This window comes from Hermetia illucens, chromosome 1, assembly GCF_905115235.1.
Source record: "Hermetia illucens chromosome 1, iHerIll2.2.curated.20191125, whole genome shotgun sequence".
In the NCBI taxonomy this organism is placed as follows: domain Eukaryota; kingdom Metazoa; phylum Arthropoda; class Insecta; order Diptera; family Stratiomyidae; genus Hermetia; species Hermetia illucens.
The window spans coordinates 43,607,160-43,631,806 of NC_051849.1; the positions used below are offsets into that span (position 1 = coordinate 43,607,160).

At 41.5% G+C, this 24,647-nt stretch overlaps 1 protein-coding gene across 1 annotated transcript; it reads right to left on the reverse strand.

Moving 5' to 3' along the window:
• Nucleotides 1-1,022: 1,022 nt before the first annotated feature.
• LOC119661305 lies at nucleotides 1,023-10,920 on the reverse strand. Its single transcript, XM_038070595.1, has 5 exons — nucleotides 10,612-10,920; nucleotides 9,885-10,148; nucleotides 9,475-9,823; nucleotides 9,168-9,379; nucleotides 1,023-1,593 (listed from the first exon to the last, which is right to left on the reverse strand). Exons 1-5 carry the CDS (start codon nucleotides 10,862-10,864, stop codon nucleotides 1,184-1,186), a joined length of 1,488 nt encoding a protein of 495 aa, XP_037926523.1. The 5' UTR covers nucleotides 10,865-10,920; the 3' UTR covers nucleotides 1,023-1,183.
• Between the last annotated feature and the right edge of the window lie 13,727 nt (nucleotides 10,921-24,647).

The following is a 24,647-nucleotide window of genomic DNA, read 5'->3' on the forward strand; positions in this document are numbered from 1 at the left end:
GAGCCCCCCTTTAAACTCTTCCTAAATTTATGCCACTCGCCGCATGCGTGGGATTTCATAGTTCCCATCTGTCCACCGAATTTCGTTCGAATCGGTTTAGCCGTTTTGGAGAAAAGTGCGTGTGACCGACAGACACACATTGAATCGATTTTAATAAGGTTTTGTTTTACACAAAACCTTAAAAACATGACATCACGACAGCATTCACATTAATAACATAATCATAATTAGTTGCAATTCAATCACGTGGAGAATCCTAAATATTCAGATGTACTGGAAATATTATGAGGAGAGTCGTCCTGATTCGCAATGAGAAAAAGTTACACTCCACTGTCCACCACCAATAGTAAACTAGAGGAGCGAATCCATTGAAAACTGGAGACGCAAACGATGGGGTAGTTTCGCCTTTATCTTCCATTATTTTTTTGGGAATTGTTTTTGTGGGTACATACGACCGGCATAGCATTGGCATTCGTCCTCGTTTCCATCGGTTTCATTTCCGGGGGGTAAAAATAGCACAGAGAAAAAAATCAACCATAGGAACTAATTGTGTGCGAAAAAGTGGATGTTTAAGGACTTAGGAAGGATTTGAACCTGGCCGGCTTTGACATTCGTTCCACAGCTTTACTTCACATCCCTTAATGACGTGACCAAAATGGAGGGCAATAGAGCAGAAATTTGATTTCTGGTTACTCCACACTATTCGCGTACATACTCGGGTACAGACTTCAGGAGCAACGTATTGGAAGTTCTGTTATCGTTTTGGCTTTTAGCATTTTGCTGTTCTCCTTTTTGTTTTTGACTTTTTGGTTATTTATTGGCGGTACCTGGTTGGATTTTGAAATTGATTCGATGAAGATTTTTAAGGCGAATGGCTCCTGAATTGAAGAGGGAATCGTGTTAGATATATTCCGGACTCCCCAATAAATATTAATTTGAGCGAAGTAGTCTGAAGGAAATTTGCAGTTTCCCGATTTAGTTAAGTGAGTGATACATTTTAATGGTGCAAGGATATACAGTGATTCAATTTTGTAGTTCACTTGAGAAGCATAGACTGCCAAAAGGATTTTATTTCCATAAAAATTGTGCTACATAACTTTTACACTAAAACTTACTTCAAGTCAATTATAATGAACAGAAATATCGAATTGAAATATAAATAAATTCGTAAAACTAAACCAAACTAAGAGTCCTGCTCCTCCTCGGGTCTATCTGCAGCATCTGTTGGACTGTCCTCATGTTCATCGCGCGGAAAGCTGCCCGGGAAATGACCACCGTGACCATAGTCAGGATCATAGTGATGGTCCGGGTCATAGGGGTTATGGTCGTGGTCAGGGTAGTGACCATGGTCAGAGTGATGACCGCGGTCGGGATGGTGATCGTGATCATGGTCAGAGTGATGACCGTGGTCGGGATGGTGATCGTGATCATGGTCATTATGACCAGGTCGGTGATCGTGGTCATCGTTCTCAGGATGATGATGATGTGAGTTTATGTTATATCTGATGCTGAATCCTTCTTCGCTTACACGGTTATATCTACTGTATCGTCTATCGAAGTTCACGGTGACAACAAATGGTCCTGCTGGCGAATCTGAAATTATTTGAGTTTATTAAAATAAGCCACAATTCTCCCTGGGATAGAAAAAGTAAATTTTTTTTTTTAATCAAATCCAGATAATGTTATAACCATAATCATTCTAGAAGTGGCCTTCTAATTTAGTATTCAAAGCAAAGCATCACTATCCTTTTATCGAGAGTAATTATTAGCCTCCCACTCCTGAAACAGATAGACCACCGCGGGGATTATCCAGGTGGTGTCCTCTTGAAAGTTCCATCCGTAAGGAGAGGAAAATTTTCAAGGCTGTATCTAGGGCAAAATAGGAGAGCGTGGCGTTGACATACGGCTTAAACCAGTAACTGATTACCTATGCACTAACGGATCCCTTACGGCAGAGGGAGCAATCGCTGCGCTGGAGTCATTGGTCCAATGAAAACGCATTTTGAATCAATGGATAAGCATACTAGCATGTTTCAATCCGAAATATATGCCATAGATATATGTACCCCATTAAAGCTCGAAAGGAACTATACGGGCCGAAACATTATTACTTTAACGGGCAGCCAAGCGGCTTGATTCTCGGTTATTTGAACGATTTAATGAATACGGTTGTCAATAATGCGTTCAGAAATCTTCATGTTGGGGGGAAAGTAAGTAAGTAAGTAAGTATTACCAAAAATGGAATAGTCTAAGGTGCTCATGGGAAGATATGAACCCAACTACTAAAAAGTTTGTTCAAACCTCACCAAGAAGAGCCTCCGGATAATAGTGGATATACTCACTGGTAACTGCAGTCCAAACTATCACCTGGGGAATCAAGGGATATCTGCGGACATTGTCTGTAGATTCTGTGAAGAGGATGATTAAAACCTCCACAAATGTTTTAATAAGGGTGAGGCACCTGGCAAAATACTTCGTTCCAGATTCCAGGTTGAAATACTTGAAAATAGGGAGCATAATAAAGTTTCTGCAGGTTGTAGGTTTAACTGACATGCCTTATATTTTTGGTATACTGTAAATAGTAAAGGGCTACAATAGTTTTTTTAGGATGCGATGCGACATCTCTTGGCGCTTTTATTATAATCTAGTAAAAAAATGCTTCACCACTCTCTGATCCGATTTTAAAGCCGCCTATAATAGCATAGGGTAACACGGTACACGGCCATGAGAGAATTCAGTATCCCGTCGAAATTGATAAGACTGACAAGGTTGACCCTGACCAATGTACGAGACCAGATAAAAGCAGCAGGATCACTCTCAAAACCATTCAACATCAACAACGGTCTACGACAAGGAGCTGCCCTATCATGCGTCCTCTTTAATCTGTCCTTCAAGATAGTGATGCTGAGGTAAATGCAAAGTACGATCCTCTTTAAGTCGACATCATGGGAAAAACGACCCGAGACGTACAAACTGCCTTCATCCAGAGCGAGCAGTAGGCGCGAGATTGTGGCTGCACATCAATGAAGGCAAGACAAAATATATAGTGGTAACGTCAGCACCAAAAACCAACCAACCAACAACATCAAACCGCACTGGTCAAACGGGAGACTACAACTTTGAGACCGTTGATAATTTCTCCTCTTACAGCCGATAACAGCTATGACGATGAAATCCGCCCATTAGCTTACAAAAACTATTACACTCTACACAACTCTCACCATAGGGTCATAGCTCTTACTGTACAAGACTATCATCTTCCCAGTCCTTATGTATTCCTCGGAGACTTGGGTTCATAGCAAGAAAAATTTCGAACTCTTGGCCGCGTTCGAGAGAAGAATCCTTCGAAGAATTTTTGGCCCCCCACATGAGGATGGACGATTCCGTAGCCTACGAACTACGAAATCTATGACCGATATCATGACCGTCAGGTTGTGGATAAAATCCGGCTGAATAGGTTACGGCGGGCGGATCACTTAATCCGTATGGATGAGGATGATCCAGCCCGGGAAGTCTATAAGGACAATATCTATGGTAGAAAAAGAAGACGAGGCAGACCCTGCCTAAGATGGATTGATGGCGTAGGCCAGGACGCCGGACAACTTTTAGAGATATCGAATTGGTGGACTTCGGCTCAAAACCGGGATGTCTGGAGTTCCTTATTAAGGCAGGCCTAGACCGGATACCAGTGTTGCACCGTTGATGATGATGACTATCTGATTTAAGATGCTCCTGCAAGAATATCTGAGGTTTCTTCAATTCAAGTCTATTAGCTGATGCTTGGTCCTTCAGAAATTTTCTTCTGAGCCATAATCTGGCGATACTTTGGCAAAAATTGTTAGGGGAAGCCTTTTGATATTTTACTGCGAATTCGAATTCCTCTCCTCACAGTTATTTTCTTATGACAAGTATTTACAGTACACAGGTATTTTCTTATGACTTTGTGGTTGTCACGCTGCTGTAACATCACCGTTTGTACAATATTATCATCATCATGCAATGGGCCTAATGAGTTCAGATGCTCAGGATATAGTTGCCTGTGGGCCCCGAAACTTGTTTATTCCACCTATTTTGAACTCACATCTCTTGGTTGAGGGTCCCAGGCAACCACTAGCCAGATTAATGGTGAACTAACCTGGACGGTTACGATGACAAGCTGACATGACGTTCACTTCAAATTTAGCTAGAAATTAGGAATAGGACGCATATGAACTGGCAAAGTGACACTCCGTGGAAATGGCTCTCAAGCTAATATTATAACTGCCTCTTTTCCGAAAACAACTTTGGCCTTGGTGCCAGTAAATACTTTGGACTCATCATGAGTGCCTAATCCTTGTTCCAAGCACAAACTTTGGTACGAGTTTGCATGAACCCATACGTGATCTTCCTGCTTGCTTCGATAATAATTTGGATCTTCTTAGTTGACTGCACATTCTAGCAGAGCGGCTTGCAGCTGGAACACATAAATCCAAAGATAAAAGCAAAAAACACTACAAGCAACAACGCCAATGACATTTACAACAACACAACCAAGAATGACTCACCGAAAGGGGCTCACCGGTCGTTGCAGTAAAAGCAGTGGATTCTAGTATACGTAGGACTCCTAAAAAAGCAACAAAAGCCCATTGTTCCAAGGGAAGGCGAATATAATTTTCTAATTTGTTCCTGTGGGTGCTTTCTGGCCGTTTTAGGCTTGTATTTGTTCATTTCACTTCATTGTTTCCCTAAATACCGCCTAAGCGAATTCGAACAATACACTTTTATCCAATGAAGGGAGATACTCTTCTCCGCTTGTCTAACCGTAGGCTAACAAACAACCGTGAGAGGTTGTCAAGTATGAACTAGGAATCGTATAGTACGAGACCGCCCTCAGCTCTACACTCTCCTAACCGTTGCTGATCTCAGCTACAGATGAGTTAAGTAAATTTCAAGTGAACCGACCCTCGTATGCTACAATACCCACGAGCCAACTGAGAGGAATCAAGACATGGGGTCGATTTGAAGTAGTCTGGCATTCTGCCATAAACAACAGACAGCTTGGCCTTTATACTAAACAATATGGCGACAGCTTACCACTAGTGTGCTTTTTGCTTTTTAATGTATTTCCTAGGTGTCCATAACCTTGTACACTATATTCTTATTATAATCTTGACCAATCTCCTTTTGAGGCCACTTAAGCTTAGCAACAATGCGCTGCTGACCTTTTAGGCGCTAACGATCGCCTGTTATTTAATTTCTTCCTTTTTGACTAACCTGTTGACCGCACGGATTCCTCAGAATATGGATGGCCTTCTGGTACTAACTCTTGTCCCCCGCAGTGGATTTCCTTTTTATTTTCTATGTTTGCAGCCACTACAACTGGCTCAATTTTCTATGTTAGTTTGATGGAGAGCTCTCATCGTCAACTTTACGTATCTACATGTACCTACTTTTACCCGCCAGATAATATATGTGAAGGCGAAAATGCCCTATATATGTGTCTATAGCTACTATATTCTTCCTAGCCCAACATTGGTCAATTTCGAGTAAATGCTGGAAGGACTGATCTTGGACCTAAACGAATGGAGCCCGAAATGTCACTGCCGAGAGGTTCTTTCTTAATAAAAAATGCAGACGGGGACGGGAGAAGAGGAGTCCCCTTGTCTAAAAACGGGACAAATTTTAGCAATTCAGTCTCCAGGTTGGTGGTTTGATAGGGCTAATAACCCTACACGGTAGACTGAAGTTACGGAGACACGAAAGGAATCTCGGATTGGATGGATGGATGGATTCTACAACGGTGGATCCGACAACAATTTGCGCATTTCCTCATAGAACATGCGTTATTTGTTTAATAAAAAAGCTGTCTACCCTGTCGCAATGAAGAACTCATGTCACAGCGTTGCGAAGAAAAGCCACTGGAATCATATATTATAGTGGCCATTCGATAAACCATGCGCTCGAAGTATGCAAGCGAAAGGCACTCTGCGCTTGCCAGACAAATTTCGAAATATAAGCCTATAGGGTTTATGTAGGGACAGTAGACTACAAAGTCGGAGAAGGATACATTCTACGAGGCAGTAGAAAAGACCTTCAAAGCCTACCGAGGTATGACATCAAAATCATACTGGCAGATTTTAACAGCCAAGTACGGATGGAGCTGCTACTCAGACGATACGTTGGCTCCCACAACTTACATAAAAACACCGACTACGACGAACTGTAGATTATTCGATCAGCAGTATTACTTGAAATTGTTGTCGAAAGCACCTGGTTTACGCGGAAAGTGGTCCACAAGCAAACGTGGGTCTCTGCAGATGGGACCACTTTAAACCAAATTGACCACGTATTAATTTGACGCCGCCACATCTCCTTGGTAAATCTCAGAACATATAGGGGGTCCAATATAGACCCGGATCTCTACCTCGTCGGCATGGGCTTCTGGCCCCGAATTAAAACAACACCTCGAATCTCCTCTGACAATGTGGTGAGTGTGAATACTAAGACTATCCACAACACAACCCTTTGTTACACCTATAGGGGGAAATAGATAACGCAGAGCCCCTGGAGATGAAACATCGACAAATCATGTTCACAAACACTTGAAGAACGTTATCACTGATACGGCCACAAACAAACTTGGGCCGAGGCGCAAATGTAGGGACGACTGGTCTGACGACGAATGCCAGTTGGCATCCGAACGAAAGAATGTTACATACCGAGAAATGCTGAACTCTCAAAGAATCTGGGTACGCGCGGAGACTCATCTGGAACTCCGTCGAGTTCAGAAACAACTTCGCAAGCAGAAAGAAGAACATTATGTTTGTGAATTCAAGGAGTGTAGGGAGCAACCGCCCCAGGGGCTGAAGTTTTGCCAACAAGGCAACAAGATGATGCCATATACACATTGATGGTTATACTTCCGACACAAAAAGGGAAATCTAATTGCCGACCGTTGCTAACAGAGCCTATTTCAGCTTAACTGCTTCGCTCGTAACGTCTCACCATAGGGTCAAAGCTCTTATTGCACAAGATATAATCTTGCCAGCCCTTATGTATTCTTCTTCTTATGTTCTTAGCAAGAAAAATTGCGAACTCTTGGCTGGGTTCGAGAGAGGAATGCTCCGAAGAATTGTAGGCCTCTCACACGACGGAATTTATGAGTGATACCATGACAGATTGTGTCAAATTGTGGATAAAGCCTGGCTCAAAAGGTTTCGTTGAGCATGTCACCTAATCCCTATGGATGAGGATGATCCAGCCCGAAAAGTCTATTAGGGCAATATCTATGGTAAAAAAAGAAGACGAAGCAGACCTTGCCTGAGATGAAGTGATGGCTGCTTTTAGGGATGTCGAATTGGAGGACCTCGGCGGTGAACCGGGATGTCTGAAGTCCCTTATTAAGGCAAGCCTAGACCGGATAGCGGTTGTTGCACCGTTTACGACGATGATGGGCATGTTGGAGCGATGGGTTGATACTTTGATGTAATGTTCAACAACCAAAGTATCGATGTGTTGAATATCGCGTCAACTGAGGACGACCCACAAATCTTGTCACTACCCAGCATGGACGCAACAGTGCGTGCCATAACTCGCCCGGAACCGTTGAAATTATAGTTCTCATTTAATATAAAGGCTGTCAACTGCACCAAACGATTCATCAATTAATGTGAGTGTAATCACGCGGTACTTCTAGTGATTAAATTATTTGAAATAACAAAAACTTGTTTTTCCTATTCGCTAGCGTTAATTTATCTGTCTTGCAAAAACCGATATTTCGGGAACCGCTTGTTCCCTTCAACAAGGCGTTATTAGCGCTGATGAAGGGAACAAGCGGTTTCCGAAATATCGGTATTTGCCAAACTAATAAATTAACGCTAGCCAATAGGAAAAACAAGTCTTTATTATTTCAAATCATCAATTAATGTGGAAGGTCCCGGACAGCTAATCAATATACGATGACTGGCAGCAACGAACTGTCTGTATCTTACATAAAAATGGGGAAATCACCCAGTGTAGTTATTATACTCCCAAAACATCATCAACCCATACCAAATAGGCTACTCTCTTTAGGAAAATCAGAAACAGATCAGGTTTTCTCCCCGCGGTGAGCGATGGGAAAACTGTTGGAATATGGCCATCAGTTATACCATCTACTAATCGACTTGAAAGCTATGATCGAATAGTCGACGTAGCATAGTACACCGCCATGAGACAAAGCAGTATCAATACAAGATTGATAAGTCTGACTAGGTAGATATTGATCAGTGTGTGAGGCCAAATAAAACCAGCAGGATCCTTTTCGAGACCATTCGACATCGACAATGTCAAAGGCAAGAGGATGCTCTACCTTGCATTATTTTTAGGATGGCCCTGGAAACATTTATCCGCGATACTGATGTAAGTGCGAGAGGCACCATCCTCTTCAAGTCCGCCCAACTATTGGCTTATGTTGACGATTTTGTTTTGACACCATGGTAAGAACAGCCCGAGATGTACAGTCTACCTTCATCCACATTGGGCGGCAATTGGCAAGAGATCTTAGGCTGCACATAGCTTCTCCAATCCCAGGAGAGTGTTAGCAACAACTTTGCGCGGTGTTTGCGTGGCCTTGCCACCATAGGGTCAAAGCTTTTACTGTACAATCCAACGATCTTGCCAGTCCTCATGTCTCGGAGACCTAGATCTTCAAGCAAGAAAAATTGCGGACTCCAGGTCACTTCGAAAGAAGGATCCTTCAAAAAATGTTTGGCCCCAGATATGAAGACGGACGATTCCGTAGCCTATATAATGACCAAATTTATGATCGATGCCATGAACATCTGGCGTACGCCAGGATACAAGACAGCATTTAGTGATATCGACTCCGGTATGTCTGAAGTTCCTTACTAAGGTAGGTCTAGACCGGATACAGGTTGTTGCGCTTTTGTTGATGATGAAAGATTGCCATGCCCTGTACGCTACAAAGGAACAAGGATATAAATTCTTGCACCAGAACACCTGATAGTAATTTCCCTTATGTAAACTAATTATTTGAAGGGTGCTCTTAATGGTACTTTTAAGAGGGCATATGAAGAATATATAATTTTAAGCTTCAGAGGCTAAATTTTATCTTATCTTTTAATTCGAATACTAATGAGAGATAATAGATTCTAAAAGTGCAAAATCAAATAATTGTAAATACTCACAATACAATTCCCTTCCTTCTAATATTGTTCCACAATATTTGCTCGCCTCGGCCCTGATACCAGGAAAAACTCCGCTTGGTGTTCTTAGATATGAATCCGGAATCAGGAGGTAGTCTTTATTGGATCGCGGGTTGAGAGGGTCGAAACAATTCAAATTCGTGTCCAATCGATTGTACCTGTTCGAATTGAGGTTGAATTTGGTCGCTTCGAATCTATTGGGAATCCAAAAAGAAAGGAATAAGTGCAATAAGTTGAAAGGAGATGGTGATTTTTAAATTAATTTAAACAAATTCAAAAACATCCTTACATAATTGATCGGTCTCCATGTTTTCTTCTAAAGCAAACACCATAACGCATGTCTCCGAGGTATGGTCCATTGCCGTTATTGTAATTGAATGATTCAAAAGTGCCACTATCCTCAATAAAGTATTGCAAACATCCTTCGGGAGCAATAAGATCTTGATCAAATCTTAATTTTCGATCAACTTTCCAACTCCAAAGTTGATCATTTTCCGAGTAAACCTCTTTAGGTGGGCACTCAATTTGCGTAACAACGATGTCCCAATAGTCGGATCCTGCATTTTGAGCCTCCTTGTGTATAATGGTGATGGGAAGTTCCGTATTCTGATCGCGCTCCGCGTTGAATGTTAAGTAAACTAAGGACAAGTACACCAGCTTTAGTTCATGGTTGTAAGAAGAAAGCAACCCTCAACTCACCATGTTGCTTCCTATCTACTCCGCAGAGTTTTATTTGTTTGCCAAACTTTATGTAGGTTTCGTCGCAATGGACATAAGATCCGTCCGTTCCCAGGTTTCGCTTTGGAATCGAGGGTGTTCCTAGTTTCATGCTGAAATCTATCCGAAGTTGGCATACGTATTTACTGTACGGTCTAAAGTAGTAGGTGCACTGATCAGGGATATGTGAAGGACTGCGGATGACGGTCTTTTTCGCTCGAGAAACTTTTCCGCAAGCCATACTTACTGGGAAAATATTGAAGAAGAAAGCATAATGAATTGCAATAGTGTTAGTCTGACTTCCAAAATTCATTATTGAATCTTTTCCAGAATTCCCCGCTTTCAATTAAAATCCATTTCGGAAGCGATTTATGTCCGGTTTCTTTTTATTTTTCTAGCTTTGATATTGAATCCATTACCTTAGCTTGAAAAGACGCGTTAATAAAATTTCGATTTAAATTTTTTTCGGCTTTTTCAGTGAGTTCATTCACGGCTGCAGCGGTTGCCCTGTTATCACACTCCTGCCAGGCTTTCAATGCATATTGCAACCGCCACGTATAAATTTTATCCAACGTTTCCCATAAAACTACGTTTATTCAAAACTTTAAAAATCGACTCCATTGAATTTATATAAAATACCATGAATATTCGGCTACCTAACGCAATTTTGGAGTGTTTGAAACAAAAGGCTGAAATCCGGCATACTCACTTTCACAGCACACTTCAGATCCAGCACAGGATCCCGACGCTGTTCCACTGAGTTGGTTGCACTCTTTCCGGGACATGCATGTTCCAGGATGCCTATCGTTGTCCGTTTTACATTCAGTTTCACTGGCAGCAGGTTTCGGTAGCAAATCATATCCGAATATTTTCCGCGGGTTAAAGCCAAACGGCAACTGAGCACTCACCAAACTTAACCCGAATAGAATGAACACCAGAATTTGGAGGTTTTTCAAAACCATTTTGAAGCTGCTACTGCTGCACCGTCATTCAGACGAATCTAACTAAAAGTTAGTGACTCTTTCCCGGCCATTTTATAGGTTTCTCGGGAAACAATAATAAATTTCATCGTTCTGAATTAGAAATGGATAAAAACACGATCGATAAAGGGCCAATATGAGTGCGTGACCCAATTCAGGAACAAGTTTTTTCGGGCCGCGCTTGTATCTATTGATTTCAGATGCTCTTGGGATGCACTTTGTAATTGGAACAGATAAAAACGCATTCGCCTGCATTCTAAGGTAGAGCGAGTTATCGATTTTTATGCATCGTAACGGGTCGTTCGTTTTTAGAGCTTTTCTTTGTTTTCCAGGTGATGTGTGCATAGAGGAATGCTTACTGAATAGGGTAGTGTATTTGTGAGAATGAAGACAATATCTGAGCATGATAATAAATATTTAGGAATTAATTATATTAAAATTCCACGGATGTGGGGCCATTTCTTCTGAAATGTATCTGAATTAAATGTAGGAAAATTTAAACTTAGAATTAATTCAAAGTCCGTTGACCTTAGTCTTTCTTTTCGAGAATTCTGCTTTCTTGTTTTTCTTGATCAAATTAAGTTCGAAGCAATTTTATTTTTTGGAAGGGCAATCCTTGGGAGAACAGACTTGAAATCTCGTAAGGAAACCTGATGTGTACTTTTTGAAGGGTTAAACGTTCATACCGGTCCTGGTAGAATCAAAATATCTTCACTTGACGTTCTCTTTAAAAGGTTGCCCAGGGGGCAAAAAACCAAACGAACCCCGCTTGTGAACGGGACAAAGGCTGAAGAAAAAGAAAAAGAAGAAAATATTCAATAATAGCAATTAGACAAATATCTTATTATTTTTTGAGATATAAGTCTTAAGGGGGTCATCCCGTGTGTCGGGTTGGAGAAATCGAATTTTTTTTTGCATGAATTGCATCTATATATAGTGGAGAATATGTAGGCAAAGGGATTTTCCGATATTCCGAGTCGTTCAGAAATTACAGTGTTAAACAGGTAAGGAGTTTGCAGCCGCGGCTAGACTACTCCATGAGAAAGAGCATCGAATCTTGTTTTACCTGTTAGTTTTTTACCTGAGCCTTATAAATTCGAACACAGGTATAAATATAAAAAAAAAGGAAAACCAATCAATTGTCTAAGCTTATTTGCTGTTTGGAGTAAAAAGGATAATCCAGTCTAGAGTGAGCAATGAAAGGCTTTCAAGCTACACTCAGTTATATTTTGTTGTAAGTATTGGGCAGTTTGTGTGTTCAATGATTTTTTTAAATGGATCGTACGAAGGTAGGTCGCTTTAACGTTCAACGTCATGCTCGCACTAGAAAACGAGTATTTCATGGGATCGATACTTATCACAGAAGAAAAAGGACTTCGCATCCACTTCAGCAAAGAAACTTTTAGCAAGCATGAACATGGATGTTCCAATTGCGACAAGTTTTGTATATTGTATATTGGATTTTGCAGGAGTTTTCTCCGGTATTTCTGCAAATTTCTACAAATAATAAAATATACGTGGTAGCAAAAAAGAAATGCGTAGGACATGTCGAGGAAAGAATGGAAACGCGGCTTAGAAATGCAAAGAAAAATCACAAAGCCATTGGTGGAAAATGGGCTCGAAAACTTACTGATAAGATTATTAAGGACCTCACTACATTTTTTGGGCTAGCTATTCGTCGACACGCAAATTCGATAGAAGGAATGAAGCAAGGAATTTGGGCAACTTTCTTCCATAAATGTTCTACAGACGAAAATCGTCAGCATTAAAATTGTCCAGCAGGGGAGGACAGTTGGTGCAAATGGCGCAAAGCGGAATTTAAAGGAGAACTGGATAGTTTCCACCACGAGAAGGCACCTTTGACTGAAGAAGTTCAAACAGTAATCAAACCAATCTACGAAGATTTATCACGAGATGATCTCTTGAACAGATGTTTAGGAGCAGAGACCCAGAATAATAATGAGTCGTTAAATGCATTGATCTGGACTTTCGCTCCTAAACACCTTCATTCTGGGGCCAAGGTCGTAGAAATAGGCACTTTTCTGGCTGTAATTATTTTCAATGAAGGATTCAATGGCATTCTCAAAATCCTAGTGACAATAGGATGTCAAGTTGGTCACATATGTCAGGTTTATGCCGGCCGCCGTAATGAAGCGCGAATTTAGCGGTCCGAACGACGATCGACTGACCTCGCTAAAAGAGCCAGAATTGAAACCAGAGAGCAACAATCGGTCTTTTTTGAAGAAATGGGGGGTGCTCTCTATGGACCAGGTAAAGTAGATCAATGGTGAGTTAAAATTTTACTGTTGATAATCACATTTAAATTTTCAAATGCGTTTTTCTCGAAACTGCATCTTGAAAATCGGCTGCCACCATAGCTCAAAATCTATCCAACCAAATTCTTTGAAATTTTCACGACTTCTTTAATACATATTTCTACGGTCCGCAAACTAGGATAATTGCAATCGGACGGGTCGTTTTTGTGATTCATAAAAAAGCCGTAAAAAAACACCAAAATCCAAAAAATTAAGTTTAAAAGCCCAACAAAAATTTACCTTTCAATATTTTCTAATTATCCTAGTTTACGGACCGTGGATATTGATGAACACAGCGCCCTCCAGCGTGGCAGCAGAAAAACACCTTCTTTTGGAGATGGGTGCATAAATTGACACGTATTCCGAAAACTAGCTACGATATCAAGCTGAAAAATTTATCACATATACTAGAGATATCAATAAACATACGGTAGTTTGTTTCTGTCTTTGTCCAGTCCTCCAAAATAATTTTTCAAAAAAAGGCAAAAAACGGACTTCACACGGGATGACCCCCTTAAATGTAGGAAAATTTAAACTTAATTCAAAGTCCATTGATCTTACTGTTTCTTTTCAAGAATTCAGCTTTCCTGTTTTTCTTGATCAGTTATTCAAAGTAATTTCATTTTTGGAAAGGGCAATCCTTGGCGATAACGGACTTAAGACAAGCCATAAGAAAGTCTGATGTGCGGTTTTTGAAGGGTTAAACGTTTATATCAACCCTGCTAGAATCAAGATATCTATAAAATGTTGTCGAACCTGTCCAATAATGGCAATTACGAATATAAAAAAATGCTTTAGGTGAGGTATAATAATACCTTTTATAGTTTTAACTTTGTACAGAAAAGCACGTGTACCTTCCCTCTCTCTTCAGGTAGAGTTTTATTTTTCCTTTTTATCTAGATGCAATTCCAATAATATGTGGAAGTATATGAAGAAGCGGAATATTAGTATATTTCTTCAAATTAGATATTAACGATGGGAAATTCTAGCCATGAGTTTACTATGGTTACGAAAATTTCCCATGTGACCCACTATCCTTATCTAATTAAAAAATATATTTCCTCTTTTGACAAAAAACCGTGTCATTACTGCATGGAACGTGTCTTGCAAGTTAGCTGTTTGCTTCTTCAGTGTGGGAAAATTTTTTTTTGGATTCTAGTTTTTCGCGTTCATTTTGTGTAACCTAATCTTTACTTTAGTATAGACGCAACAAGGCTAGTTTCCTGCCTTACTTCCCCTAATAGTCGGTCTCAAGCCCAGTTATGAAAATAGGAGGGAAAGATAGCTTCAGCCTGAATGGCTGCATGCTACCGCATCGTCTCAGAGGGTAGGTAAGAAAAGTGCAGGAACTTTGCAGATTACTCACTGAGGAAGCTATCACCACACCTGACAATTAGGTATAAAATGGTAATCCAAAAGTGTGGAAAGGGAGGAATTTGAGGTACGATACGGATAACCGGGGCGAGTTGTCTGACTATATGCATGGGTCGGGTTTCTGTAATGGACACTACGGCGTCGAAATCGGTTACCATGGGGCGGTTCGAATTTTAGGCACCACGATAAATAGGAGAATTTCTCTACATGCTGCAAGTGCTTCAACACATTCTATGGCGACCACTTCAGCAGGTTCGCGTAGGCAACGGATGAAGTGGACTGAGGATATGAACCTCTTTATGGTCCGTTCCTACTACGAAAGAGCGACCAGAGATTCGTCGAGCGTTTCTCGCAATACGCGCACGTGACTGTGCAGTGAGTTGCAGACCAGTGCCGCTTCACTACACAATTCAATGAAGGTGTTCGATTTGAGGTCTTCGCGGAAACTTTTGACCAAGACCCAATGAGGGCACGCCGCACTGCAGGCAACAGTTTTACTCAATGCTGAAACACTCTTCTTCACCGTCCAGCTGAAGCCTCCGCTCAAGTTTGAGACGAATACCAAAGAACGCGTATAGAATTTTTGGAGATGCATCCTTTGCATAGACCAAGTACTCGCTGACTCTATGCATCTAAAGCATCTCCGAAAAATCGATCTCAAGTCGATGGTGAGATTGCATCTCGGCTGTGTGTTAATATGCGGCTGCTGTAGCTACAATCACTTGTGTATTGTATTGTAGTTGCGACTGTCAGATTGTACGGTTATTGGTTTGAATGAGCGAAGAGACCCACCATGGAAAATTCGCTCGAACGTTGGCATCACCAGCTAAGGCAGAACATTGCTAAGCTGACTCAAATCACCTCTGGTAATTCCAGCAGAAGGGGGAACCAGTGAAGTTTTTTTTAGATCACTGAACGAATACAGAGCATCCAGACAGTGCAGTTATCGGTAATGGAAGCAAAAGAATATTGGGGTGGACTTTAGGGGTTACCCGCCCTGTATACTGAGTGGATTATCGCCGAAGGAATCCGCCATGCCACTTTGCTGGCCATAAATTTAGTGGTTGCTAATGAAGAGGGGTTCGACGAACCATAAACAGTTCGAAAAACTTGCGGAGCCCAGGTCTGAATCGAATGCAGAGTTTCTGATAGAAAAAGTTTACCAGTGTACATGGTCGATTGGCACAGAGCATAAACCATGAGTCGGCAAGAAGGAATTTCCACACTGCGGGGATTACCTACCTTGTCCCTAAAAAAAAGGAAATGGTGCAGGGCCCTGCAGACACAAGATAGATTACTTGCTTCTTCACCCCCTAAAAATTCATAACGTGCGTTATTACGGGAAACATTAATGCGCACCTCGCGACCAATAACATTGTGTCCGATGAACAGAAGGGCTGCCGAGTTGGGTCAAGCCGTTGCAAACAGTAATTCGTTATCGATTTGATTGCCGTAGGACAAGGTTAAGGCCGAAGAAATCTCTTTAGTTACTGTATTGATTATGCCAACACTTTCGATACAGTCCCGTACACCTAGCTAATCGATGCCTGCGATTGCATCGCATTGATTCGAAACTAGTATCAGTGCTCATCTGAGGGTACCAATACTTTACAGGGTATTCGTAAACAGAAGGCATTTTCCAAGAGATTCGTTGAGCCCCTTTGGGTTTGCATGTTACTGAACCCTCTTTCATGGTGACTGAATGAATCTAGAGGGCATGGTTTAGCTAAAATATGGGCTAGGTGCTAAGTGCGAGTTGACTACGGGTGACCACCTTAGAAGTCCATTACGAATAATATACATGCTCAACCGTGATGTTCGGATGGAATTTGGATTAGACAGGATCCAAGCCATCCACAAAGGTCATCACATGCCGGACATAGTATTGGTGACCTTCAAATCCAAGCTATGACCGAGAAAAACTTTTACAAGTACCTAGGAATTCCGCAAGCAACCTAAGTTGGTGATCTGAAGGTTGCTCTCCTGTCTGAATTCCTGCAACGTGTGAAGCTGGTATTGAAATCGCATCTCTCATGGAAGTATAAAATAATTCCATTGAATGTATTCGCTATCTATTCAGTGGTTTATGCATTCGGAACATTGCCGTGAATGAAAATATAGAAAACGTCCACCGACGGATACGTACTACCATCCAAGTCCAAATTCCGAAATCATCATTCAAACTCTTCCGTTGAGGCGAATGAACCTACCTCGGGACATCGGAGGTAGAGCGTGATTGACGTGACAGCATGATATCACCAACTCGCTTCGCGCTTATTTTTACAGCAAAAAGTAGGCGAGTCGCTCGCTTGCGGGTGTTTGTAAGTCAGAGTGTAGGCTTACTCCACTTAACTTGACCGATCGATCTTTCAATCCTCTGAGAGGGGTGAAGTCAGACCAATAGCGGGTCGATGAATGGAAGTCAAAGGCAATGCACCACATAATGAAAGCGGCGTTAGAGACGTTGGACGTTTCTGGCAGCACTATAATAGAACCGGTGCAATATATGAACAGGCACAGGGGATTCATCAAAACCTTCCATACAAGCGTGGGCTAATCACGCGAACATACCTTATTTGCCTATATGAGCCGACTCTCTACTCTATCTCTACTCGACACTTCTGCTTACACAATGTACTGGGGCTGGCAAGTTCGAGCTGATTGTTACATGCCGCACAGCAAGCCTGATGTGCGGTTAGTTGAAAAGATTGGTTGCTCCGTGTATATTATTCATGCTGCTATCCCCATAATGCCAAGATTGAAGGGAAGTACGTGGAGAAGAAGATGAACTATGAGCCACTGGCTTGGGAAACTAATAAAATTGGGCGTTTCGAGAAAGTGGGTATAGTTCCCAGAATATTGTCAGCTACAGCTATTGTACCTAAATCCCTCACGGCTTCCCTGAGTCTTGGGATTCTCACACGGTCTGGTTCAAACTATGCAGAAATACATCATTCGGCATACGTGCTCGATGTTAGAGGAAGTTCTAGACGGATTCTTTCATTAACCTACCGACCTTTAACTTTCAAATTGACTGGATCGTCTGAGCATAAATGCTTGGCATTTAGTGCTAGTGTTATGTAGGGTAAAATCCGTTATCTGAAATTCTGAGAGCTCGAAAATAATAATAATGATAGCATTTCAAAGGAAGTTGCACTGCGTCCTGAAAAAGACTATTGTCCCCCTTAAATGGTTGTAGTATATATGTAGTATATGTAGTATAACTATAGTATGTCGATCTATAGGTTTGATCAGGGAATTTATTATGTTTCCTATCTATTAGTATTTCAATCCGGCATCGACACTACTTTGCATAAGTGCACGGTACTGTTCCATATTATGTACGAAGATTTCGTCACTCTCCTGACAGAATCTGCTGTGTCCGCATATATCCCTTGGTTTCCAAATGATAATTTAGTCAGCAATGTCCAGTGAGTACTCATACTGTGATCCTAACGCTCTTCTTCATCGTGGTCGAGGCTCTGCAGCCCATTTCGAGCCTTGGCCTTCAGGATATTCTTCCTTCAACCATCCATAGATAGATCATGTCCTCTAATTTTGAAATCCGAGCAGTGATTCGTTGTCTTCGTCAACAGAATCAGTCCAGCGCTTTCGGGTTTTTTTTAACGCTTTTGCCATTTTGCTCTCCCAGCGAATACCCTTTTAGGTATTGAATAACTTTCATATGTTGAACGTGGCCAGTCCAATGTAACTTTCGAAGTGTGATTAGTTTGGAGATTTCAGGGTTATCAGAATATTTAGTAGGTATGCATTTGGTGGGCCTCTGGTTTTTCAATTATTCTGCCCAGGATCCTCCTGTCGAAGGTATTAACCAATTTCTCGGAAGTTTGTCTTAGGGCGCACGTTTCACATCCGAAGGATAGTATAGCGACTTCGCTTTCCTGTGTATGCAGCTAACTTTTGAAATTGGGAGTACAGAGTAGAAGGTTCTGTTTGCGAACTAAATTCGGCGTTTTATTTCATCAACTTCATTTCCATCCTTCATCAGTTGTAGACCTAAGTATATAAAGTCTACATTTTACAAGTAGTGCTCCTCAATCGTAATATTTTGTCTGTTGGGTCTTTTTTCTCATTTGTGTTATAATCTTCGGCTTGCTTTCTTGAGTTCGTTAACCTATTTTGTCGAGGTTCATAAATATCTCCGTATATGCGACGATTTGGCAGTATTTATAGAGCAGCGTGCCTTTTGTGACTACAGGCAACTTTCGTATACTTCCTCCGGTGCCACATTGAACAGTAGAGACGCCAGACCACCTTCGTGTTTTAATCCGACGTTTGTCTCAAACACATCTGCCAGGCTACCATTGACTCTGATCTGCGCTCTTGTGTGGAATATTATCATTCTATTTTATTTTCATTTATTGAAGTCTACGAAGACTTGATGGACGTCGATATTGATTTCGCAGCGTCTTTCTAGCACCTATTTGATCATAAAAACCTGACCAATTGTCGATCTTCCAGCTCTCTGTGTTGGGCCTTCAGAATACAATCAAAGTCTTCGTTGCTTGGCGACTAAAAGGCACAGAAATTTTACTGATATCGAAACATCAACAACGCCTCGGATGACTGACCTCACGGCAAAGACGTTTGGCTATGGACTATGCTTAGTTTCTGCAAACTGTGCACGCTCCTCAGAATACTATTCTTCAATTCGAGCGGTTGTGCAGCACAATTCCACACTGCAACCCAGAAGGAGCTAGGTCTGCGATATAGGCACAACCACCATGTGAAACTTCCACATGGCGGCCAACCGCCATTAACCAGCCCGAGAGCATATCCTCCAAGAATTCTCCTGGAACATAATTGCTATCCCGTTCCCTATTATCTCGGATAACCTCCGGTAAGGCTTGATGGCAAAAGGCACTTCAGATAAGTTCCTTTCGGTTCTGATTGCCCCCCGAGTACGTGGGGGCTGATTGTGGTTCCACATGAAGAAAACCAAATTCCAGACATCTGCCATGGTCCATGGATCACCTAATTTGATAAGTTCAGTGGGGATGTCATCTATACCCGCCATGTTCATTGTTTACATTAAGGTCAAACCTAATTTTTGTAAATTCCAGCGATTCGGTTGTGTGTGACGGGTCGAGGAGTTCTTTGAAATAAGGCTTTCGGCCCCAATAATTGCTCGTCTTTGCTTTTATAAAGGCAGGTTTTGGATTTATATCCATGCTTCAGGCTCTTCATTACTTTGTAGGCTTACTTTGGGTTATTTCTCGCACTGATTTCATCCATTTTCTTTAATTTCCCCTCAAAATGTTCTTGTTGCTTTTGCCTTAATATTTTATTAGGTCAGATATTTTCTCTCTTCGTTCTTGTTTTTCGCTCCATATGTTATCCGTATGCCTGGTTTTTCTTGTCAAGCTCTTCTTGCCATTCATCGTCAAATCAGTAATTTCTCCGGCGCCGGATTCATATCCAACCACTTCTCCCGCTGTTGTTTTGATAGCGCGTCATCTACAGGCTTCCCAGTGAGATTTCGGAGAATATGACCTAATCTTTCTTCCCGTTTTACCTTGTACTATTAAATCATTCTTTTAGCTTTCCTAGTTCAAATTTTCTTAGTGGGTTGGTTGTTATTTCGTGAGTCTCTGAAATTCGGTACCTGTAAACGCTTTCCACCATACAGTGGCCGGAGTCATAATTTTTTTCTTCGATATGATTTTTTTTGGTGGTGGAAACGTGGTCTATCTAGGCGTTGGGCCTTGCTATTATCATATTTATTGGAGACTGTGCTTCCTGATCATTCCTCCATGTATCTTCTTGTTTCCAAACCTGACGTTAGAATCCATTAGCAATATCCCGAATAACTGTTCCAGACTATCGTAAAATTATTCTTAGACTTGGTCTCCTTTTTCGTCAGTTGGGGCTAAGCCATACACACCCAAACTTTCAAGTAAAGGCTTCAAGTGGATAATATTTCCTTTAAAGTACCTTTCCCTGCTAGCTTGTCTATTTTGGAGATTGTATGCGACCTAATTTCGGTTATCTCGCAACCATTCCAATTTGTTTCCTTGACTGCTAGAACTATGGCCGGTTGAAGTAGGTCTTTGACAGCACCAGATTTGCTAGTCTAGTTAGTTTTGTGTAATTCCCAAATATTTTATGGCTGTTTCTTTTTTAACCTCCGTTCCATATGACCTTGGCTAAATTGTTGCGCCGCTCCGCCCCCCACGTCAGTAGTAATTTTCAAATTAAACAGGATGTCCTCATATTTTCCACTACGAATTGATACCATATCGTTAGATTAACCCTGGACCTGTATTCCAGTATTTATTCGCTATCCTAGAAGCTCATCAAATAACATACTCTGCATTAGCGGTGATATTATCCCACCCTGTGGGCAACCTTGAGTGGTATTCATGACAATGGAGTTTGTGTCTGTCGGCACTTTTATTTATCTGCCGTCTAGCATCTTACCCAATTAACAGGAAATGGTGTTCGCCACTAAATCTCCAATTTCGGTATGCCATGTGTTGTGGAACGCCCCTACGATTTCCAAAAACGCATAAAATGCACCCCTGTTCTCATTCTTGCTAGGTTGCTGATCCATCAAGTTACATCCTTTGATGACGACTGTGGTCTCATATGCATGAATGACGATTTTATTCAGGTTTACCACCAGTGTTTCCAATTCCGGCTACGTTCACGGATCGTGATTTATTGCAAGAATTAACCACTGTACTGTTCCGGCCAAGACAGCGGGAAAAACAGGTCCGTCACGGTCTTCGTACTATTCGAATTTCGGGTGATAACATTTAGCGTAAAAAACGAAATACAGACTTCCCAGCGCTAGATAGACAGACCCTCACAGCATCAACGACATCAAAGGAGCGTCGCCAGCACTTTCATATCCTTTTGAATGTCTTCAGAAGTTTGGTCTGCATAAGAACGCCACCAAATGCGTTTTCGGAGCCTGCAGAAATACAAGCGTCATAAGTTCGTTGTGCTCCCTTCACCTCGTCCTGGTGGGGTAGCCTGTGCTAAGGGCGTCCCAGAACACATAAATATGGCAGCAACGGATTTTAGCTCTCCAGGTCGTAAGGAGTCCAAGACTTGGAATTCATCCGCATCCTAGAGCAATCACGTCGCGGCCAAGGCGCGAATTTTAAGGCGCTCGCCAGATTCATGCTCCCTCACGAAAAGATTTGTTGGTAATATGCTCTCCATTTCAGTGGAAAATCTGCACTCACCTCACCGGAAAGGTCAGCTAAAAATTAAATGTACAGTAGCTCCCATAATGGGAGGAACTCAAAATCCGACTACGATCGATGTGTCCATGAAATTGTTGCTTAATCCTTCAAGAAGACGATAGAGGAGAGGGAAGACACGGCAGAAGGGCAACTCAACCGCAAAGGAGTGCAATATGTAGGCTAAATGTTACCTGTCAGAACCTTCCCTACCGTCTAAATGAGGAAAAGCGGAAGAAAGGAAAGCGGGTGATGTGAACGTGGCTGGTCTAATATCGGTATTGGGAAACGGCACCGCAAAGCCCGAACTCCCTAAACCTGGGAAGGCTTCTAGCCGAAACCCCACCAAACTGTTTTTGTCAGAACTAAAAAAGACATACTGCAAAATTTATCCTGTTGAAATACAGGAAGGCTTGCAGAAGTAGCGATGCTTACTTTCAACGAACCGTCTCCAAATTTTCATACTCAGCCCAGTGTTGTAACGTTCTTTCGGAAAGCGACCGACAATTTTACCCATATTAGAGACGAAGGCACTGCAGATAACAACCCTTTGTTTCCATTTCCATTTTTTTCTGTGAATATCCTTTTGGGGCGCAAGTTTGTTGAACGTAACCAGCCCGTTGAAGCTTTCATAATTTTTTCACTTTACAGGCTTTCGAGTGCTGACACATACCTTCCAGGATTTTTCTTATCACCTTTCCTTCAGAAGCGTAGTATTCTTCAAGTCGTATTCATCAACTATGATATTTACTCTAGCTGGTATCAGTTTTCTAGTTTGGGCCATGATCTTGGTTTTTTGTTTATTGGTCCGTAATCCAGTCTCCTTTGCTCCATTGCCAAGCTTCACGAAGGTTCTTTTGGTACCGAAGAGGGAACGCATTTATTTCTTCGCCGTACGCTAGCACTTGCGTTGATTTAGGGACCAGCGTACCTTTGATACCAACAAACTTTTTTGTGGGTTTGTGTTCAAGGGACAAGTCAAGAAGTATAAGCGTCAATCGACCACTTGCTTAAGACTGATCTACATTAAAAAGGATCAGTTAAACTATTTTGAGTTCGCAACTTCGAAATTGAGCCCATCAAGGTTGCTTTGTGAGTTGAACAAGTTTTGCAGGGATAACAAACTGGAACATAACTTTATAGTATATGTTGCGGTAGACACTCTCGTATGTGTGTTTCAAGTCGGCTATTATTCATATTTTATAAGATGTCGACAAATTTAGATGGATCCTAACAACTCATAATGTTTTTACTTTGTTAATGCCATTTGCAGGCAAGACATGAAACAATTTTTTACTGGGAGTGATCAACGTCTGTACGCTGCTCCGAAGGCATGGATGGGGCAACATCTGATTAGTTGCGGTTACTCTGGGCAAAACGACAAATCGTCCTTTTAAAGAAATTCGTGTCCTTAGCCCAAACAGAGGGATCCGTGTGCCAAAAAAAAATGAGAGAAAATGTCTCTGATATTTGTCCTGTTCATCGTGAGTTGGGTACAGACTCAAGGCTCCCTGAATCTTTAAACAAAAATTGTATCTCATTTGTTTATTGGAATGCACACCCAATTCAGTGGCAACAGTTTTGAAAGTGGATTTTTTAGGAGAGTACTCCTGATGTGGTCCTAGAATACTTTAAAGCCAGCCGCAGCTGTGAATCCGGCCTGAATTAAAGCTCATAACTTATGTAAGCCATTCAATAATACTCTAGAAGACGGTCTAAGAATTTTTGCTAACTCCCTATGAACAACTACAAACAGCAGACGTTTTTCCTAGCGGAGGATGCTCCAATCAATGAAAAGCCAATTTTAGTCAAATCTAGGTCGCCTCCAAGTATCATCCATTGTTGAAAAGTTTAAGGACATACGTATGGGTTGCAAACACATAAAAGCACATTCAATAATCATGTGTACAATTTTCACCACGAAGTGAGTGTTCGTGGCCAGGTATTACCTTTCAAGCTATGGTTTTTCCCTTGAGTACGTAATGGTAATTCTAGATGTAATTCACACTTCCAATACTCATGCATGAACCCCAAACAAGGATACGTAGGTGCGAATAAATGCTAGCGAGCAAACAGACTGTTAATTCTATGAAATCCATTTTGATATGGTGATACCTCAAACACAATCCGAACGTTGGTTCTCATGTGAAAATCCCATGTTGACTATTTACGAGTTGTAAATGGCCTATTTTGTGTTGGAATTGTATTCTGTGTGTGATGTCCTCGTATCTCAGTTGCTGTGCGCGATGCTGCGGACAATTAGTCCTTGTAGAGCGAAGAGTAATTACAAATAAACGTGTTGTAAACACTCTTTCAGCTGAGCTCCATAATATCCGTTTCTCACTTTTGTAACGACGGAGGGGTGAGATGATAAAAAATGTTTGAGCGCTTGGGGTTCATCCCTCGGCACAACTGCACGTTGTCAAATAATTTCATTAGTTTAATTAGAGCTCGCGGTAACGCTCGATGTAAAAGTTGATACGTGCCAATTACCTTTGAAATGATCTCTAAATTCTAATAGTGGTGCTTTGCTTTTATGGCAAACTACTCCATTAAGCCACTCTTCCTGAAGTTTAAGGAAACTGCATGAATCGCTTCAATGAAGTCCATGTTTTCGGGGAGGACGCATTAGGAAATTTACGCGAGCTGACGAAGTGTGGGATGAAGGACGGGACCAAACATCCTTTACTAACTGAATAACCAACATATACATTTACTGTTGGGAACTTCTGTTTTAGGATAGACTTTCATTGTTCCAATCGTCAATAAAGCAGGGGATTTATATATATAAATGTGCTGCCTTGCAATTCAACTCCACCCAAGCGATCAATCAAAATGACAATCTCATGCAAAGGGACTAACAAA

Coding starts and splice junctions, on each gene's coding strand:
- LOC119661305 (XM_038070595.1), bottom strand. CDS start 10,864: ATGGTTTTGAAAAACCTCCAAATTCTGGTGTTCATTCTATTCGGGTTA. Junction 10,149..10,611: donor ATCTGAAGTGTGCTGTGAAA/GTGAGTATGCCG, acceptor ATATTTTCCCAG/TAAGTATGGCTTGCGGAAAA. Junction 1,594..9,167: donor AGAAGGAAGGGAATTGTATT/GTGAGTATTTAC, acceptor AAATAATTTCAG/ATTCGCCAGCAGGACCATTT.